Source organism: Melanerpes formicivorus, unplaced genomic scaffold, assembly GCF_026170545.1.
Source record: "Melanerpes formicivorus ecotype bairdi unplaced genomic scaffold, bMelFor1.0.p_v2 SCAF_13, whole genome shotgun sequence".
Classification (NCBI taxonomy): domain Eukaryota; kingdom Metazoa; phylum Chordata; class Aves; order Piciformes; family Picidae; genus Melanerpes; species Melanerpes formicivorus.
In genome coordinates, this window is record NW_027142365.1 from 5,896,422 (window position 1) to 5,917,847 (window position 21,426).

General features: G+C 42.0%; 1 protein-coding gene across 2 annotated transcripts in view; it reads left to right on the forward strand.

The window, feature by feature from the left end:
• LOC137444863 (sodium channel protein type 5 subunit alpha-like) overlaps positions 1-21,426 on the forward strand; it is a 227,243-nt gene that overhangs the window by 163,639 nt on the left and 42,178 nt on the right. The window contains exons 18-20 of one of the 2 annotated variants that reach the window (XM_068145943.1): positions 1,601-1,747; positions 8,064-8,184; positions 17,992-18,146. In XM_068145943.1, the coding sequence (XP_068002044.1) occupies positions 1,601-1,747; positions 8,064-8,184; positions 17,992-18,146 (423 nt within the window). The remainder of the gene's footprint in view (positions 1-1,600; positions 1,748-8,063; positions 8,185-17,991; positions 18,147-21,426) is intronic. The other variant, XM_068145942.1, reaches the window with a different exon arrangement.

Genomic DNA, 21,426 nt, shown 5'->3' on the forward strand with positions numbered 1-21,426 from the left:
GCTGGTACAAACCTGACAGTCTGAAAGTATTTATACGGAGGGCAATTTGCTTAACCAACTGCTTCCTTTGTGTCATCTGTTCTTTCAGATAGTTATATTTGGAATAAAGTGTTTTTCTGCTCCTGGTACCTCTTGAGAGACTTCCTGTGGTGATGTGGCTTTAGAACTGAGGCAGGTAGGCTGTGGTTGCCTGGGGAAGGGAAACTCACTTAATACATGAATAACGTTGAATGTCAGTCAAGAAAGAGAGGGGGAAAAAATAAGGTGGACAAGTGAAAGATAAATAGGTTTAAATAATTACTGTTGAGATCCTGGTATGCTTGTAATTTTTTTCTCAGCATGGAAGTCTTTCTGTAAGCAATTCAGCACAACTCTTTGAAACTGGCTAGAGTTTTATTAATATTTTAGTAGCAGCCTTAGTAATGGCATGAACAATGGTAGTTCTGTGATAAGCTGCAGAGTTTTTAGAGAAATCCCTGTCTTGGGTGAATCAATAAAGCCACACTGATTCATACCAGCAGAGAACCTGGACCTCCAGATGTAGGGGCCAGCCCTGCAAAACACGCTCTCTCTTCTGCCATTAGTCCTGGCAGCGCTTCTAGAGAGCTCAGCAGCAATAATCATCACCCCAGGAAGAAGTGGCTGTATTTAATGGCAGTGTTCATGTAAGCACAGGGTCGATTCAGATGTGCCTGCAAGGGAAAAAAAACATACTGCTTTGACCCAGAGAGGTTGTGGAGTTTCCTTATCTAGAGACTTTCCAACCCCTGTGTGGCCTGCCCTAGGTGATCCTTCTTTGGCAAGTGGGTTGGACTCGATGATCTCCAGGGGTGCCTTCCAACCCTTACCATTCTATGATTCTATGATTCCAGAGTCCAGCTGTTTTTAAGGAAATGCCTAAGGATGTGGGTTCCTTTCAACCTGTGGTTAACTTTGTTGGCATCAGTAGGTGCAAAGTAGCCTTAAGTGTTTTGCTGAATAGGAGCTGCTTATTTTTACGTGTTTACCTGCAGATTTTCCACATCAACTTTTAGATGCCTTTTATCTCTTAGAATGAACTTTGCATTTTCCTCCCCTTCAATGTCTATCTTGTCTCCTCTGCTTGTGCTTTTCTCCCCACTGTTTCAAGCAGGATCATAGCACAGTACTGGGTGTTGTGCTGGTGCCTTTCTCCAGGTGTAACACTGACTATCACCACTTGACCCCAGCACCTCAGAGTACAGCTCTCAGTTATTCAGCTGAACTGCAAGCGCCTTTCTGTGTGCCTCAGGTCACTGGGGGAAGTTTGTGTCTCAAAACCAGACTCAAAATGGAGATTTTAAGTGAATTTCCTCTCACTGCAGCAACAACATCTGAGAAAAATACATTTGCTTGTTTATATTTCCATTTTCTACAGCCACATATCTTGACACATCCAGTTGTGAAAGCTTAAAAGTTACAGCGTAAGCTTGTGTTATCTTGTTTCTTGCCATTTACTTTAAGATGTCGTCCCCTGACAAGTATAGTCTAGGTTATTTTCTCTTCTAGCTGGAAAGTTCCCTTTAAGAAATAAGCATGCTATCACAGAAAAGAAAATAAACCCATCTAGGATTATTTCCAGCAGGAAAAGCAGCTGCAGCTGAGGGGGCAGCGATGCCAAAGCCCAGGTGTCCGGAGTCAGAATTCTGAGATTTGTGAAGAGTTAAGTGAGTTGCACGTGGATAAGCAGTTGAAAGCTGAGCCACCACCTCCAGTAGGGCAAAAAGAGGTAACAGAAACAACTTTTCCTGCCTGGTACTGCATGCAATTCATCGCACAAGCTCCATAGTGCATGCCACCGATTTATGTGGTGTTTGTGGCTTGTAAAAACACATTGGTCAAGGGGTAGAAAAGCAATAGTACGCAGCAGGTGTTGCAGTCTTAGTAAAGAGGAGATTTGGTTGTTATAAAAATAATTGGAAAGCTGGGAAAATGTGCATTATGAAATGAGATGGGATTCTAAGAGGCTTTGGAAAAACAAACAAAGCCACAGAAGTCAAAAAACCCCAACATAAAATAATCTATAATGTTGCTGCCTTCTTTTAGGAGAAAATATTTGTGTGGGGTTCTTCCACTAAAAAGTAGCTCCAGGAATGGCTTCTGCTGACTTGGCAGATCTGTACTTTGAGTTCACTGGAGGGTATCTTCTCTATGTCACAGAATACCATTTTTATCCCTGTTAGCACATGCACCCAAGAAAGGTGCAACAATGTAAATAGCTGACACGAAGATGCTAACTAAACAGTGATTCAGTTGATGCTGGCCAAAGTGGAGCTCAATCATTGTTTCTTTATGTGTACACATTGACGTTTATTTTCGGTTTTGGAGGATTATGTTGTCCTTATAATCATGAATATCATAAGCACATGTATTTGTACTGTATATTGAGTGACTCCAGGCTTTGAATTCCCTGTGTCCTATGGTTGGGATTTAGCATTTTATTGACATGTCATGGCATTCATTGTTAGAAAGTGATAGAATCCTCTCTTTGAAATCAGGAACTTGAGGGTTTGAGTGATGTCCTGGGAGTCTAGGGAACTCATTAGCTCCTTGAATTAGTGGTGGATTTGGGGGACTAAATTAGTGAAAGGTAAAGGATGACACAGTATCAGTATGCATCGTATCTTGCCTAGTTCTGCTATAAAACCACTGGCAGGTGGGACTTGATCCCATGAAATCTTGACAGGGCAATGGGAAACAGACTCATCCCAGGGCTCATCTTCTCCAGGTCGGCTGATGCCTATTGTCATATGGGGTGGAATTTACTGAATTAAATGAAGACTTCTGCATCTGAACTTGTCATTTTGAGGCCCCTTTATAGTCAATAAGGACCTGGAGGAAATCTAGTTAGGTAAATATGTCTCATCACTGACTGAAATCAACATTTAAATTAAGTCAGAGGAATCATCTTCTGAAAGTATCTGTTTCTTTCAACTGATTATAAAGGAACCCAGTGTGTAAAAGTGAGCTGTGCACATAGGTGAACTAAATTCTGCTCACAGGAACCAGAAATTCTCTAACTGGGAAGCATTTCTTTAAGGGAAGCATTTCTTTAAGGAGCAATCCTTAGCCAGAATACTTCTTGGTCTATTGAATTTCATCTTCCAAAAGAAAAGATCTCAAACTTAAGAGGAAGGAGAGCTGAATATCTGATATTTCAGTCTCAGAAAAACAAGCCAAACCAAAACAAGAATTATACACATATTTACCAAAGAAACCCAAAACTTTAAAATAATAATATAAAGCATTGCCCCTAGGAGGAATTAGAAGACAGTTTCAGGAAGTCTTCTCTTAGGGGCTTAGGTATCCTTCATGTCTAAATGTCTTTTTGAGATAAATAAACCCTGTGAGGCTAACATGGAGGATGGAAAAACTATGTCCTTTTTTTAGTGCTGTAGCAAAATGTCATGATAAATCAGGAACATTCTAGCCTTGATATATTCAGCAACATCGTGATAAAGTAATAATCCCCATTTCCTCCCTCAACTTTCAAAGGGTCCTCTCTGTAGTGGAGTATAATCGATTCTATTTGTGGCCACTTAGAAAGAGGTAGAGGAATATGGCAGTGATCCAGGGATGACTTGAAATCAAACGGAAGTTCACATGAGGCTATGGATGCCAACATGAAAGAGCAAAGCCCAAAGGATGCTATTTTTGAAGGCCAGATCTTGTGTGGACATTACATACTTGCAGTCCTCCTATTCAGAAGTAGTCTTTGGCCTGGCACACAAGGACATGCTAATTGTCTTTATGATGGATGTCCCAAGAACTTGCAACTAGCCAAATAAAGCCAGGAACTGTGAAGGAGTGATAGATTTGGTATGCCCAAGAGGCAGGGCTTTGAGTGATTCAGTCAACAACAGGAAGCATTGCATGTGTTCTGAATAGGACACTGTTGGTGTCAGAAAAGGATACATTAGAGGATTATGAATTCATCCTATGTATAGCTTCCAAAAGACACCATAGAAATACAACCACTGATGTCACAAGCGGGATAAGACCTGAGAGAACAGACAGGTTGACTTCTCTGCCAAAACACTACCCCACGACATATTTTATACAGCTTTGTAGAATCTACCTCTAAATGTATCAGACAGCTTAGATTTCTTCATTTACTCAAGGGAATATTTCAGCTGTTTAGAAAAAATTTCATAGCTGGGTATATTGCCTTAATGATCAGGACCTTTTTGCCTTTTGACAGTGCCAACTCACTACTCTCTTCCACCAATTTTATCCATCATTATCTTTTTATGAATTGCTACAACTTAATTTAATAGACTGCTGTTTGCTTCCTTTTGCCTTTGACTTACCCCCTGAAGCCACATATTGGTCAGTATCTCTTCTATATCTTTAGGGATAGCATTATGCTGACTCCAATCCCTACAGCTCTCCTCCTCTGAAGATAAAGTTTGTGTTGTGTTTGCCTCTTTAGGATGGCTTTTTTTCCACACAGCAATGGCTCATTTCGAGCCAATTGCAATTTATTTTAAAAGCAGACTTTTCTATAACAGACATCTAAATATTTTTTTGAAGGTTTCTATATCAGATGTCAATTTGATATATTAAGGCTGTGATTATCAGAGGTGAGGGAGAGAGAGCAAGGGATATAAAAGTTAAGCCTTGACCAAATATCAGCTTTCAGTGATATTTAAGCATCTCCTTGCAAAAGGCTTTAAAAAAAACCTCATTCAGATCAATTTCCCGCTGTTACAGACACAAATAGGGTGTGTGAAAGCCCTGTTCAGGTTAAAGCAGCCTCTCCACCCAGAAATACATTTAGAACTAGCCTCTGCAGCATGGATATATACATCAGGGGCAGGTCTCCAAAAGTGGCTTTTGACAGATCCCATTGTCTCTACTCCACACTTTTGTTCCAAGAAAGAAGAATATTTTGTATTTGTCCTTTTTGCCTTCTTTTGGCCTCTTTGTGCCCTGTTTGTGTGCAGTACCCTTAGCATACAGAAGAATCAGCTCACTGCTTTTATGTCTCTATAATAATTCACCCCAAAAAACACCTCCCTCTCCGTTCCTCCTCTGAGCCTTTATTTCATTTACTTTAATCACAGGCTACAGCCCGTGTTTAGTGATCTGTGATTCCCATGATTATTCCCTTTTCCTCCTCTCTAAGCTCTGTGTTGTGTTTACTTATTGCCTCTCTCCTGGGCCCTTTCCAATTTTCCATGAGCATTCACTATTGATTGCTAATGGTGTGTTAACTTGGTGTATCGGATCCCTTTATGCCCTGCAATGTGCCTCGTCTGGATCTGCTGATTTGCATATGTTTCAGGCTTTCTAGATATTTCTCTATTTACATTTGTATTCAGTCTGACAGGCCCTCCCCCCTCTTTTTATCGATCCCCTTGTTGGATTCTTTTAGAAATAGTTTATTTTCTTAGGCAACTGAATTTTGATTAGTTACATCTCCCCCATCAATTGTGATTATATCTCTAGCTCTTTTCTTTCCATTACTGAGTTCATGAAAACCTTCTTAATCCCTTTAACCTTCCTGGCAAAGAGTAACCTTCGCTTCTTTCCTAAGAGCTTTCCTAATCTTTCCCTTCTCTCTTGTATGTATAGTTCCTTCTCTTTCTTGTCCCACTTTCGACCCTCAACCCTTTGTCTAGTGTTTTCTGAACCTATGTTTGCTGCCTCTTCTTTAATGAAGGCTTTTCAGAAGAAATCCTGTCTATTTTGCCTTGCATGTTCCCCACTTCCCTTTGACACTGATGGATTCTAACATTTTCTGAAAAGTCTTGCTGGTAAATAACTCTTGAGATTTCTTGGTTCTTTAAGATGTCTTCCTTGTAATCTATTATAATTGCATCACATTGTGTTCTGTAAATTTCCTAACCTGTCGCTGCTAAATCCAGCTCTCTCACTGGCAATGAGCTGGCATTGCTCTCACTGTTGACTTTGACTTCTGTCTGTTGGTAAGAATTATATCCAACAAGACTTCTTTTCTCACCAGAGCCCATATTTTCTGCATCCTACAGCTGGATATGATTTAGGACTGGTTTGGTAATCTCTCTTTTGATATCTTCATAACAGAGCAGACGAGGACTAGAGGCATTCCCTAATGAACAATACAGAAAGCTCTGACTGTGATAAAACTTGGCATGGTATTTTTTTCCACCATCATATACCATTGGTAGTCTGTAGAAAATGGGCTCTGTACAACAGCTGCATTCTGAATATGGATTTTTTTAGAAGCTTTATCCATGTATTTGACCTGTGCTTTCTGTTCTGGCTCTTTTTAAAAGTTCTCTTCTTGATTGTTTGCAGTCCTTTTCAGTAGAGCATTAAAAACTCTAGCCAAGATTATGACCTTCTGGATGCTGCAGCTAATTGCAAACAAGTAGCTTCCATCCCCGCTTGCAAGCATTGCTGGAATGTTCAGTCTTGACCATTTTACCCCAGCTTCAGCATTTCTCTGAATTCAGCTATAAATTTTGCATTGACTGTGTATACTGGAAAAGTGAGGGCCCATTTTCACATTAATAATAGATATCTAGAGCTGTAGCTATTCTCTAACTCCATCACCATCATCTTCATGAAAATAATACTTACGTGCCATCTCCCATATAACTACCTCATAGGTTGTTTAAAACCCTGAGTAAGTATTCTTGTATTGAGACAATAGTATTGCAAGATGAAGCACACAACAATTTCAGTAGGTACTCAGCTAAAGAAGACAGTTAACAAATAATCCACTTCTCCTGACTCCTGCTTGTAGCCAGTTTGCATCGATGTGACCCATGGAAAATACCAGCTTTGATGTTGCTCTAATGCAGCCAGAAAAAAATAGCATAATAAAAAGAGTGAGCAGGGTTGGGCACTTCTTGGATCCTTCACCTTAGTGGCCTGAACAATCAAGTAAAATGAATTTTGCATTAGCACAAAGTAGGAAAGTTTTCTTTTGAATGGTAAAATAAAATGTGGGAAAGAGATCCTGCTTTCTCCTGAAGAAAGCATTTTGAATCTGTGAAAAGAAAGTTTCAACCTGAAATGAAATTTCTGTTTCATATTTGGGTGACATCTAATCAGGTATCTTACCTCTTTTAGGAGCAAATCCAGCCTCTAAAACAGTTTTCTAAAATACTGTATTCCCTAGAAATTTTGACTCAGGTCTACTTGAGACTTCCTGCTCTAAATAGATAAGACAACCAATGCTTCAGGGAGAGGGAATAGTCTTGTCCCCATTTTGCAAAGGAGGATTTGAGAAACACTGAATTTATACAACATGCCTAAGCTGGTGATGTCAAATATTTCAGGCATGTGATAGAGATTCTGAAAGGCTTTTAAAAGCCATGTGTCCCTCCTCCTACATCACCTTGAGGTCAGAAGTGTGGGACCAAGAAGCAAGGGACCACATCGTGTGGTGGGAGCAAGCCCAAGATGAGGCAGGTGGAAGAGCCCTCTCCCATGTGTGTGCCTGTAGCTTCGTGTGACTGCTTCCTGGTGGTAGAGTGATTTCTGCCCATCTTGGAGGAGAAGCTGTGGCAGCAGAGACCAGAGCATGGTCCTGACTGCCAAGGTGCACACTTCACCCATAAGAGGTGGGTGGGGGGTCTCAGGAATGAGGCCCCAGAGACAGAAACCCATCACAACTCACCAGATTCATCCTTCAGCATTTTAGGAACTATGTTCCAATACTGTGCTCCTCCCAGCCCCTGCAATTTGAAGGTGTGAGCCTCTGGTATGTACAAGCCTTAAAATCACGAACAGTTCCATCATTCCAAGCTTCCACCTACCATTAATACTCAATGGTTGTTCACTACCTTTCTATGATTTGTTTCCCTTTCTCTTTAAAAGTAAGTTCTGTGTGTTAACTTGTTGTTGTTGTTCTTGTTGATGAGTCAACTGTTAGCTCACTGCAGCGTAGGCAGAGCTGTTACCTGAGGACGGGCACCATGTGAAGTGCATGGCAATGTCTCTGTTGTGGTGGCTTTAGCTGGGATATTGCTTAGTAGAACAAAAACTCAGCTACTTCCTCTGGGGCAACTGATCAATTTGTTTTCCTCATCTTTGCTCTCGCTGACAACAAGCTTGATGAAATCAGTCTTTCTGAAGGCAGCACAGTGGATTTGACAAATCCTGCAGAACTGCTGGAGCAGATCCCTGAGTTTGCTGAGGAGCTGATGGAGCCTGAAGATTGCTTCCCGGAAGGTAAGGGCCTGCGTATTTCACTGCAATGCTGTGGCAAGAAACTTTCTCTTCTCTTAGTGAGCATCTCTCCACCTTTACACTGCATTGTTCTGGCTGCACTTAATTTCTCAACCCTCAAAAATCACTTGTTTTCATTAGCATTTGAACTTCCAAGGTGAGATAAGCCAAAAGCATGCTCTAAATGACTGTGCAGCTTCTAAGTGCTCAGATTCTTCTAATCATGATTTGTGCAATAAAGGGTTTGAGTTTTTTTAAATGTTGGGTTTTCTAACTTGGCCAATGGAGATTTTTGCCTTCCAATATGTGTGGAGAACTGACCAGATCAGGATGTTTCTGTTGCTTAAGTGTAGGTAGGTAGGTAGCAGAAACTGCCTGAAGAGTTCATGAGTCCCAGGGACTCTTTTCCATTTATTTTAAAGGGTGTTAAAATTATCATGTCTAGTAATATTCATCTGACCAGGATGTGGTATGTAAATGCTATTTTACTTAATCATTTTAGATAACAACAATTCCCATTTACATAACTCTCTTAATAGTTAATTGCAGCATCATTTTGTTACAAATTTAACAGTTGCCTTCTTCAAAACCCAGCTGCAACAGAAGACCTATTTTAAAGGAAATCTATAAAGTAAATAATATCTTAAGCTATTTCTCTTCAGGATGAGTTTCATTCCAAATACTATCTCAGAATCCTCATTTTCCTTTAAAACTGGGTTAGGAAAAGTTAGCTGAATGTTAGTGTATTCCCTTGAAAATTCAAGAATTACTTTAAATAAAACCAGAACTGCTCAGATGGGATCAGACAGAGATGATTTGCTGGGTATTTGGATGCCCCTGAAGTCAGCAAAAATGTGCATCTCTATATCTGTGAGAAAGATGATTGAATGAGGTAAGGGAGCCCTGCAGGGCTTACAAATGTCCCTAGGATCTAAACATTGTTTTGGCAGCTCTGCTCAAAAGCAGTAGCCAAAAATTAATGCAGTTATGGAAGAAAGCATGGTGTAACTATTCTGGCCCATACACTAGCAGTCAGAAAATAGATATGGTGCTTTCATTCTTTCACTATATATTTCTTAATGAGGCTGGTGAATAGCAATCTCTGTTGTACAGAGCAAAGGGATAAATTGCATTATAAATGCTGAAACAAGCCTGTGCTAGAAAACCAGGGCTAGTCAGGTGTTGATTTACAAATTTGGAAACCATGGTTGGCCATCATCACATTCCTGTTTTCATAAGAATTAAGGTGTCCAACACACACCCTATCACTTCTTTCCGTGCCCAGCCCTGATTCATTCTCAGAGCAGTACCACTCTGCAGTTTGCTGGTTCTTAAAATAACCTGAAACTCCATTGTGCAGGAACAGATTGTCAGATTTTCTCCACTGCTGACAATGGGACACTGGGTAGCAAATGGTACACTTTTAGGTGGCTCACTGGAAGCATTATGGTACCATTGAAGCCTGCTTGTCAACCTGGAAGTAGAGAAATGAAGGAATGAAGATATTGCAGGCTGAGCCCCAAGTTTGTGCTGGGTGACATTCAAGTTTCTGCTCCCTTCACCCTGAGCATCCTTGCTCTTGCTGCTTGTCCTTTGATCTTCCTCTCTCCTAGTTTGTCACCAGTCCAACAAGTCAGAGCATTTGCCTCTTTACCCAGAGAACAGCCAGCAGAGCATTGAACTCTGAAAGGGAATTGAAGGATAACCTACTCCTAGCCCTTGGCCCAGTGCAAAGTGTCTGGGAGGGGGCTGTGGGTGCGGTTAGAGGTGATATCCTCCCCAATATATCTACTCTGCTTTCCTGTGTGGAGCATATGCAGATTTTTCAGAGGCTACCATGTAGGCTAAGTGTGATCACATTCCTCATGGATTTGGCAAAAGTGTATAAACTCCACACATGAACGTCCACTCATAAAATTTCAAGTGAAAATGCAGTAAACTGAAAGTCCAAAGGATTCTTACTGCAATGGCAGTAACAGTTGTTGTAGCTTATGACAAGGAACAAAATATTTTCCTATAATCTTCTATTAAATAATTTCCAATATTTTTACTCAGATTTAGCATTGCAATTAAACTTCATGCAGTTATCCTTTCAGTCTAGATAGGAAGCAAGCAAACAAGCAGTCTAGTTACCTAAGATATCACATGGTTATAAAGTACTAAAATGGAAATATTGATTGGCCAAAATAATCTAGAAAGGCCTTTACTGTCTTGTAATAAAGAGATGCAAGACTCTTTTCTCTTTCTGGGAGAATGACCAGCTAGTATTTGTGAAAGAGGGAGATTAGGTGAGATGGAGAGGGAGAGCAGGATGGGACGGGTTAAGTTCTTACTGTGTAAGCTGACCAGCTCTCTAAATTCAAACTATGACATTTCTAAACACATCCAGCATAGGTTACGTCCTGAACAAATATGTTCCAAATTCAGCCCCCTTTTTTAGATAACAAAGGCAATGGAGATAATGCATGTTCTTGAAATAGTTGCTGGAAGTTGCTGAGGTCACAGTTTTCCCGGAGTTGGGTGACCCAGATAAGCCATAGGTCATTTTTTCATGGGGAGACTTGTTAATTCGTTATCATCTCAAAATAGATTTGATTAGGGTCAATGGGGAATATTCTTGGGTTAGGAAATGCGAAGCCAAGGTAGGGTCACAGCTCTGTCAGCTACCAAGTATTGCTGGGAAAGACCTGATAGAAATGAAGAGACCATTCTTGTTGCCAGTTGATGGGAAAGCAACATCTAGGCAATGCCAGCTGTTTAGGTATTTTTTCCCCAGGGATGCCTTGCAACACTCCAGTCCTGTTACCTCCATTGGTATGTGTTCTCTGCATCAAAAATTGCTATCTGTTTGGACATTATCTTCTGTGTCTCACAGAAGGTCATCCAAAGAGAGCCCCCCTGGCCCCAGCACACTCCTCTCTCCCAGACCCTAATAGGAGAAAGTTTTCACCAAGTCCTTGAGCGTGATTCCCCGTCCGCTGCCCGCTGGCAAAGGTTTCAAGCGAGTATCATCGGATGGTCACGCAAGAATGAGCTACCTTGCTCTACACGCGCTTGGTCTCAACTCGTGACACCAAGGGCACCCAAAACTAGATCTTCATGTGACCATATGGGAGCAATTATCGCAGCTGGAAAAGGCAATGTGCTAGGGAAGCTCCTCTGATGGGGTGGGATCTGTGTTCCGCCCTCTCTAACCACAGTTAGCGGCTGTTTAGAAATGAACAAACAAAGAGGAGCAAACCCAGGCTGTTGAAACCGAGCACGTCTGAATTGAGCTATAAGGGACCACCATGGGATGATGTTTAAAAGGAAACCAAACCAAGCCCAGCAAAATGTGTTGTCATCCTAGGGGGGAAAAAAACACAAAAACACAAAACAACCTGGAACAAACCCAAGTATCTCTTTCCTCTTACCAAAACACCCGGGATACAGCGTGTTTTTTCCATCAGGAAGGCCATGTTAGTATGTTGTTGCATACAATTTTCAGATATCATAAGATTCTTGCAGTCCCATAGCATGTAAAGAATTAAATTAATTCAGGTTAGACAGGATCTCTAGATTTCAAAGCAGGGATGGCATTGGCAGAGACCAGGCTGCCCACTGCCTTCCCTTCAAGGCGTTGCATCGTCATTTATTGTGACCTCCAAGGGAACAAGTTTTGAGGAGATGAACAAGAAATGTACCATTGTAAAGGTCTTGAAAGAGCAAAAACACCTGGCAGACTGGCTTTATCAGATGCTCTCTTGGCAGCACACGGTTGTAATACATAAGGAAAGACTCCAGTCTCTACAGGTGTCTCATACTCAAATGCTGGAGACAGTGATGGCAAATCTCTTCCGTGTCAGCTCTAGAGATGCCAAATATTAACCCCAGCCATGCACACCAGAGGCTTGGTGGGGCCAGAACACGAGAAAGGGGTGAAATAAGGAAATCATGTTTCCACCAGCATGGAGAGACAGCTCTAGTCTTGCAATAGGACTACAGCTAGGCTTGCTTTCATGTTTAAAAATCATAGAATCAATAAGGTTGGAAAAGACCTCAAAGATCATCAACTCCAACCTGTCACCCCAGACCTCAGGACTACTAAACCATGGCTTCAAGTGCCACAGCCAGTTCTTTTTGAACACCTCCAGGGACAGTGACTGCACCACCTCCCTGGGCAGCCCATTCCAATGGCTAACAACTCTCTTCTGTGAGGAACTTTCTCCTAACCTTGAGCTTAACGTGCTCAGCTAGCCAGAGCAGTCATTAGAAACCCAGCTTGGCAGATATACATGTATTAAAACCGTGTTACGAAATACCTGCCTGCTGGAGTTTATGCTGAGGAGGCTGTATTTTCCATGTGTCAAACCAAGCAATGCTATAACCAGCATTCAAAGCTAAGCAAAATATTTTGTTGTTCTTATAGTTTCATAGTTTCATTCAGGGTTGGAAGGGACCACACAGATCATCTAGTTCCAACCCCCCTGCCATGGGCAGGGACACCCCACACTAGATCAGGCTGGACAGAGCCTCATCCAGCCTGGTCTTAAACACCCCCAGGGACGGGGCCTCGACTACCTCCCTGGACAACCCATTCCAGGGTCTCACCACTCTCATGGTGAAGAACCTTCTCCTCACATCTAGCCTGAATCTCCCCACCTCCAGCTTCATTCCATTCCCCCTAGTTCTAAAGAAGAACATCCCAATAACTGGGATCTCCTTTGTAAAGATAGTAACAAAATTACTGTGATTTGAACACAAGGTACCAGGGTTAATGGACAACAGTATAGAGCTGCTGTTCTCGGTTTGTTGAAGAGAATCAGCAGCCCAATGCATCCAAAACATATCTATTAATGTTACATAAATTTAAATGTACATATTGGTGTGAAGAAGCAGTGGATTCGCAGTCTTCACTCATAAGCCTGAAATCAGTAGTCTTAGCTGTCATGGGTGCAGGAGCAAGTTTTTACAGCATAGCCCCCACATTTAGAGAGACTTTTTATTTTCCCCCAGAGCACTAAGCTAATGCAATCAGGTCTAACAGCTCCATGATTATAATGCACCAGGCTAGAAAACGTGAATGTGGGAACCAAAGGAATATTTACACAAAATGCATTGTAAATTAAATTCCCCCTGCCTGTTTGTTGTGGCTTTGGGTTTTTTTCAGTAACTTGTTTATCATTGTGGCAGATGCTTAAGCAAGAGCTTTCTCTGTCACATCTGCAGTGGAGACTGAAGTTTAAGACACATTTCCATCTGCAGTTTGTGATTGTGCTATAGGATCTGCCAATGACTGAAGGGAACAATTACATGTTATAAAAGCCTAAGAGTAAATCATATGGTACACTGATGGATCTGGAAAGGTTCCTTGGTAAATGACTGTCTGTTTCCTGAGAGGTGGTATGTAATGTTCAAATGTGAATTGAAGACACGACGTTGTTCTTGGGCACATTGACCACTGATGCAGCTCAGTGCAGCTTTGCTGATGTACCAGCAGCTAACCTGACCCTTCAAGGGAGGCTTTTTCCGGTGCTCTGTGTTTCTGTAGAGTAGGAACCTGCTACTCAAAAGGCCACTGTGGAAATGTAGCCCGATATAAATTACCATGCCTCTCAAAAAAAAAACCTAAAGAAAACCCCAAACCCACAAAATAATAAAAAACCTCCACAACAACAACTGTAGCCCAATATTAATTTAGTCCTAACTAATTCTCAGGGTGGTCTGCTTCTTCTGCACACCCTGTTCCCTGTCAGCATTGATTTCAGGGGGATAGCACAAATCCATTAGACAAGGCAGTATGAGTAATGCTGTTACAAGAAATGCCAAAGTGTTTATTCCTGCCTTAACACTTGCTGTGCTAAAAAGTGTTAATGAAGTCTTCTGCATATGGATAAAGTAGCTTTCAAAACCTGAAATCTGGGCTCTGCTGCCCACCTGCATTGTTAAGAGAAGCCAGCTGGAATTATGATTGCTCAGACCCTCACCAGGTTATGCCTTAAAAATGTTCGAATGCTTTTGACATTTTGATTTCACAAAGATGGGGAAAAAAAACAAACAGAAAAGCTATCAGTATCCTGACCAAGCTTCCTTTGTTGGGTTATGTGAAGGACATAGTCTCAAGCTGCACCAGGGGAGGTTTAGGGAGGTGTTCAAGAGGGGATTGGATGTGGCACTTGGTGCCATGGTCAGTAGTCATGAGGTTTTGGTTGACAGGTTGGACTTGATGATCTTTGAGGTCTTTTCCAACCTTGTTGATTCTATGATTCCATGATTCTGTAAGTTCTTCATAGAAAGAGTGATTGGCCATTGGAATGTGCTGCCCAGGGAGGTGGTGGAGTCACCATCACTGGAGGTGTTTAGGAAGAGACTGGATGGGGCGCTTGCTGCCGTGGTTTAGATGATTAGATCGTGTTGGATGATAGGTTGGACTCAATCTCAAAGATCTCTTCCAACCTGGTTAATTCTATTCTATTCTATTCTAAGTTTCTAATTCATCATTTAAGCTTGAGTCAAGGTCAGCAGAACAATAGGCTATCAGCAGTAGGAGAGTCCAGAAAGCACGGGTATGTAATAACATTCAGAGGGAAATCAGAAGTTCTGAAAAGTGGTTGTCGGATGCAAGTGGCTCAGTTGGTAGTGCATCAGACCCTTAATGGGAAGGTTGTGAGTTCAAAGCCTGCAGTGGGCAGTAGTGTCCTCCCTACTCTAGTCACGAGGTCTGGGGTGACAGGTTGGACTCGATGATCTTTGAGGTCCCTTCCAACCTTAGGAATACTGAAATGGAACTAGAAGTTCACTAACTGGTGAAAAGATCTGTTTCTGATCACTTTTCTCTTTCTTTCCACTTTACCTTTTTTTTTTTCTGGTTGATTTATAAATGGTTAAAAATAGCATTTCATCTGAATTGCAGCCAGCATAATTTTTCATGGGAGTGCTACTTGACATTAGTAATTGTATCAGAATCTGGTCTAAACATTTCTGAATTGGGCCCAGTCAAAAGCATAGGATTTAATAGCACTGTGATTTTGGGCTGACTCATCTGAGAAGCTATTTTGGATTTTTCAAGGTATTACTGTCAGTAACTAGGACTTTTTTCATTTTTTTTTAGACTGGAATTGCATGAAAGCCATCCAAAAGCATGGGGGGGGGGGGGGGGGGGGGTGGAAAGGGAAAAATTAATACTGGTCCTAGCTAGCTTTCTGTCTTTAAAAATACCTCTCTGTATATGTAGATTATTAGATGAAAGCTGACTGAGTCAGCCTGTTTTTACCCTTTTGTAGGTATTTTCCATCATAAATGAAGTGACTTTGGGACTCACGGTGCTCTGCTCATTAGTATTTAATTTGAAGGTGATCCACTAATTTTAGCTGTGCTCAGGTAATGATGTAGGCTCCCCGTGTAGTGAAAAGACAGAGGCAGACTCCTCCAGAGAATGATTCATCCAACTGTCTTCCAGTGGGAAAAACCACTTCCTGGAAGATCCTAACCTTTTCCAACAATACTTACAGAGCATTTCTAGGCTGTGAGAGCATGAGAGAGCATGCCATGCCTGTTACTAGCTGAGCCTAGGCATTTGTCTAAGAGACTGAAAAGCTGAGTATTCATCTAGGAAGTAACTTAGGAGAAAAGAAGGGAAAGTTTCTGGACAAATGTTTATAGTTGTGGGGGGGAAAAAAAGCTGATTTTTTTTTTTTCCTAATTGAAACTGTGTATGGGAACCAGGTAGGCTCATGGAAAGTTTATTCTGCTAGAAGCAATGATTACTTTCAGTATAATGGGGGATTTTTGCTTAAACATGAGAAATCCATACTTAACGTAGTGAACAACTTGCTCATTAGGCTGTTCACTTGATCAGTGATAAATCTAAGTCTTTGGTGTTCCTGATACAAAGTAGGATTGACCATCAGGTGACCAGTGCATTTGCATAACTGTGCTGAGTGTGGACCAGCCACCCAAAAGATGGTGATGACAATACAGGTTGTAGGGGGAGAAGTGGTGTAAAGAGTTTTTCCAGCAGCACTGCTAAGAGATGCAGCTAGTAGCCCCCTCTGTCATGTGATGCTGGTGGGATTATACTACATGGGCATCTTTAGGCAGAACTGCTATGTGAGTATCTTAGCTCAGGGATGCTGGTAGTGGTGTGGGTCTCTGTGATGCAGGCATTTAGAGGACAGGTAGTTACTTCCATCACTATCCCATTACCTTTGCATAAATGGTTTACTGTCCTGCTATACTCATACCAAAACTTCACACAGCCAAAAGCCTACCCCTAACCAAAATCTCAGATATGTGAGGCAAAAGGGAGCTCTGGGAGTGGTTCATGTATGAAACATAGCAGGGATCTGGGATATTAAAGATTTACAGAAAATACTGGGAGGACCACAGCAGTTTCAGCAGCTCTTCTCCTCCTGGCAGAGTCTGCTGCCAGAATAGCCCCACTTCCAGCTGCTTGGGAATCCTGGCATCCCAAGAGTTGCACTTGATCTCCTTGCATATCACATGCGGCTCAAGCACCTCAGTTATGCCATCTTGAATTAGCAGCATCTGCTGTCTTCATAACCTTGGCACTCACCCTCTTTCCTTCCTAAGCTTCCTTGCTTAAAGATTATTTCTACATGCAATAACATTGCATAACATCACCATAGTGAGATGTCCTCCCTTGTCACTTCCAAGCAGTTGTTGTGTGCTTCCAGACATGGCAGGGACCTTGGCCACCTTTCAGCTATAGAGGCAATAGGCCTGTGCTGCTGTTTTTTCTCATGATGATTCTGATAAGTCTCTCTAGACAAGTCTCTTTCTATACAACACATGGATTAAATGCAGGGTAAAAACCTGAGGGTCCTTCACATGAGGAAATGTTATGGAATTTGAGTCAAACTATCTGACATAAGGCTGAACAGCCAGCCTGGAAAAGGACAAGTCCTACCTACCAGGATATCCTCTCACAAAATACTAAGCTCTTACCCAGCACAAGGCAATGCACAAGGTGTTTTATTAAATAGGAGACATGGATCTGTCCATTACCAGTGACCATATCCTTTTCTATAACAAATGTTGCTAAGGAAACTAAAAATGGCCATGGTTTTGCCTACCTGAAATCCTGGTGTGGTGCCCATTGTGACCACAATACTTAACTGTCACACACTGTTTGTCACTGAGGTCAGAAAGTGCTATGGAGCACTGGAGAACCTGCTGTGGACTGGGTATCTAAATTTCTGCTGACATCAAAGGTGATTTAACTCCCTAAATATATTTGTGAAGTTGTTCTAATGCCTTGATACGCTCATGAGAGTCCAAGAGATCAAAATCTGCTCCTGCTTTTGCTGAGTCTCTTCTGTAGCGCTTCCTCCCCTCATCTCCCTTTCATCAAATTGCATCAGTAGTTCTAGTGGTATCAACAGTCCCAAGAAAATATCCTTTCTCCATTCAAAAGGATGTGGAAGCTGTCGGTAATACCCTGATAGAGTCATTAGTTCCTGATCAGGACCACTGGCAGAGCCCCGTTAACACAAATATGATTGACCTATTGCGCTGGTGACTCATGACCAATATATTCTGTATCAGAAAAATCATTGGTAGAAATCACTGGGGCACATTTGAAGTGATTTTGAATGGGTTTTTTTAATAGATGAGTGAGAGGGAGAACTGAAAGGCAGAGCAGAAGAGGCTGGTGATGAAAACAAGGCAGGAGATGTTCCATGGAGCCAGTTTACTGTTACAAGAAACCTTGTTTAGCAATGTTTAGCACCTCCTTATTACAGTTTAGGAATTAAAGACCCTTTTTTTTTTCTCTCACAACTGCTTTGCTTTTGTTTTGCTCCTTTTCAGTTTGTGTACGATTCTTCCCGTGCTGCTCTGTGGACATCACAAAATTTCCAGGCAAAATTTGGTGGCGGCTGCGGAAAACCTGCTACAGAATCGTCGAGCACAACTGGTTTGAAACTTTCATCATATTCATGATCCTGCTCAGCAGTGGAGCCCTGGTAAATGGAACAGGATTTCCTGGCTGGTCGAAAGAGGACATGGGTCTCAGAAAAACTCCTCTCCAGTTACCTGTCTCTACGATTTTATGAGCCATTACTAATCTCCAGCTGGGGTCAGAGAGGCTGGAGAGCAGCCAGGCAGAAAGGGACCTGGGAGTACTGGTTGATAGTAGGTTGAACATGGGCCAGCAGTGTGCCCAGGTGGCCAAGAAGGCCAATGGCATCCTGGCCTGCATCAGGAACAGTGTGGCCAGCAAGAGCAGGGAGGTGATTCTGCCCCTGTGCACTGCACTGGTTAGATCACACCTTGAGTCCTGTGTCCAGTTCTGGGCCCCTCAATTTAGGAAAGATGTTGAGTTGCTGGAATGTGTCCAGAGAAGGGCAACAAAGCTGGGGAGGGGTTTGGAGCACAGCCCTATGAGGAGAGGCTGAGGGAGATGGGGTTGATTAGCCTGGAGAGAGAAGGCTCAGGGGAGACCTTATTGCTGTCTACAACTACCTGAAAAGAGGTTGCAGCCAGGTGGGGGCTGGTCTCTTCTCCCAGGCAACCAGCACCAGAACAAGAGGACACAGTCTCAAGCTGTGCCAGGGGAGGTTTAGGCTGGAGGTGAGGAGAAAGTTCTTCCCAGAAAGAGAGATTGCCCATTGGAATGTGCTGCCCAGGGAGGTGGTGGAGTCACCATCACTGGAGGTGTTTAGGAAGAGACTGGATGGGGTGCTTGGTGCCATGGTTTTTGTTGATTAGATAGTGTTGAGTGATAGGTTGGACTCGATGATCTCAAAGATCTCTTCCAACCTGGTTAATTCTATTCTGTTCTGTTCTATTCTATTCTATTCTATTCTATTCTATTCTATTCTATTCTTTCACCTGACTTTACTATATGGTGGAGAACTTTCTCCTGTTATAAAGTCATGACATGGACATGTTTTGCAAAGCAAATCCTTAAGGAAGTCTGCACAGAAGTATCATAGAGTTACTACTTTGGCATCCCATAAGTGCTCCATAGCAGTTCCCATCTGGAGGCTTGTATTATGCTCCAGGGATGCCTTTTTCCTTTTTTCTTTTCCTTTTTTTTTTTTTAAGCATGTTTTGCAATCAGCAAAGCAAGGTCATAAAATATATAAAGAGCACTGAACCAGTGCTACTCATGGAGCTTTTGGGTGTCTGTCATGTTTTGAATACACCTTAGCTTAAACCCTGCACAGATAGCTCCTGTTGGCATCTGAATGCATGTGTATACATGGAGGCTAGGTGGTCATTGCCCTGATAAGGGATTCTCTCTTCCTGAGATCCCCCTGTGTACTAGGTTTATCTTCTCTGTATAGAGCCCTCTGAGCTCTTCCTAGCGATGGCAGCATGTGTTTAAGTTGCTCATTTACATGTCAGAAATGTCATTGAAGGATTTATCCCAAGTTTTCATCTGAGTGTAGAGCAAAGGTTCTCCAGGCATCGATCTGGTGCTTGCTGAGTTTCTCCTCCGTAATGGAGTAAGAAATACACCTACTGAATTTGCAGTCAGTGATCTGTTTGGACAGGTTATACCTACATTTCTGGAGGTCAGGAGTAACTTCAGCCAAGAAGATGTATCTGCCTTAAATAGTAAGAGGAACATCACCTTAGAAAGGTGCCTGCTTCACCTCATCAGCAATAATCACAAGCAGAAAGGTACAATGCAGGATGACTGGTAAGATTTACTAAATAGAGCTGGAGAGTGAACAGGCAACAAAGAAGATAGATAAACTACATCACAGCACCACACCAAAGCTGAACACCCCACTGGGCTGTGTAAATAAGCATGCTCTTCCACTCCAGTTGGCATCAAGGAGGCCTCAGCTGGAGCACTAGCTTCAGCTCTGGGCATTGTACTTTGGGAAAGACATGGGCTAATTGAAGAAACTCCAGAGGAGAGAAACACAAATTATCAGTGGCCTAAAAAAAAAAAAGAGGAGAACACAGAAGTGCTGTGTTTATGTAGTTTAAAGAAACTCTCTCCAGGGACACAAGAAGGTGGAAATACACAAATGTTGATGCGAAAAAGGAAAGGACTGGGCTGTTCTCCTGGTCCACCAGGAATGGGCTGAAATTTCACCCAGGGGATTTTATGTTATTTTGTTAGGAGAAGTATGAGGCTGAAAAACTTGGGTAAACAGCAGACTGCTGAATGCTGTCATAGCTTTGCTGAAATCAACGGGTTCTGACAGTTTCTGCAGCAGCTTGAGAATCAGCATGTTAATTTTTTAACACGTTTTAAAGGGGGCATGTCGCCTGCTATAATGCACTTTAGATAAATACACTTCCTTACATGTGTAATTAAAAGTGCCTTAGATCCTGAGCACTGCAGTCTAAATCTCATTTAATTTCCACTGTGTGCATTCATTTACTCTTTCTTTGTGATTTTCAATTTAACCAATGCCGACTCTGTAGAAGGGCAAATTGTGCTGCGCTCTGTCACGTACCGGCGCCGCGCTTCAGTGTTCGAGCTGGGGACGTTGAAGGCAACACCCAGCTTTTGTCTTCTGTTATTTTAGGGTGAGCTCTTCCAAAACCTGAGCTCATCAGGTTATATCCCTGGGACATGCTAAGTTTTAAAGGAAATTTAAAAGCCAGGATGTGTTTGTGTGTAGTAGTTAAACCGTCCAAATATATCTAGAGCTTACTGCAAGGGATCCAAACCCCTTTCTTGGGCATTTAAGTGATAAGCACCCAACCCAGGAGCCTGTGTTTTAATAGCAGTTGTGGATAACACTGCAGGTATTCTGTTTTAACTCTTCTCTTTTGTGTAACACACAAAGCAAAGCAGAAGAAATAGCTTTAATGATACTTTATATTGCAAAGATTTCATCCCTTGTCACCAGGAAAAAAAAATGCAAAGCACCAAAGTTTTGTCATCTGGGTAGTATTCATAGCTCGTGCAGAAGTACAGTGCACCTGAGGCATTCAGGCAGCATATTTTTCATCCCTTATTAAGCTGCTTCCTGACTCACAGTGTGCTTCCAGTAGACAAAACACAATGTACTTTTTGACAGGTTAGTAGAAAATAGGGAGAGCAAAGGAGGGAGAGGAGGAAACCACTTTAAATAGTTTGTTGTTATTTTTGCAGTAATTGCAAAGTACAGCAAGTCATCTGACAAAGTGAGTGATCCCCTACAAGAGTTGATAAACTCCAGTCTCTGTGTATTGTTTTCTGTGGCTTTCTCCAACAGCTCTTTCACACCCTTGAAATATCATTTTTGAAGGCAAGATAGGAGCTTGAGTTGCAGCGCAAACGTCACCCTAAAG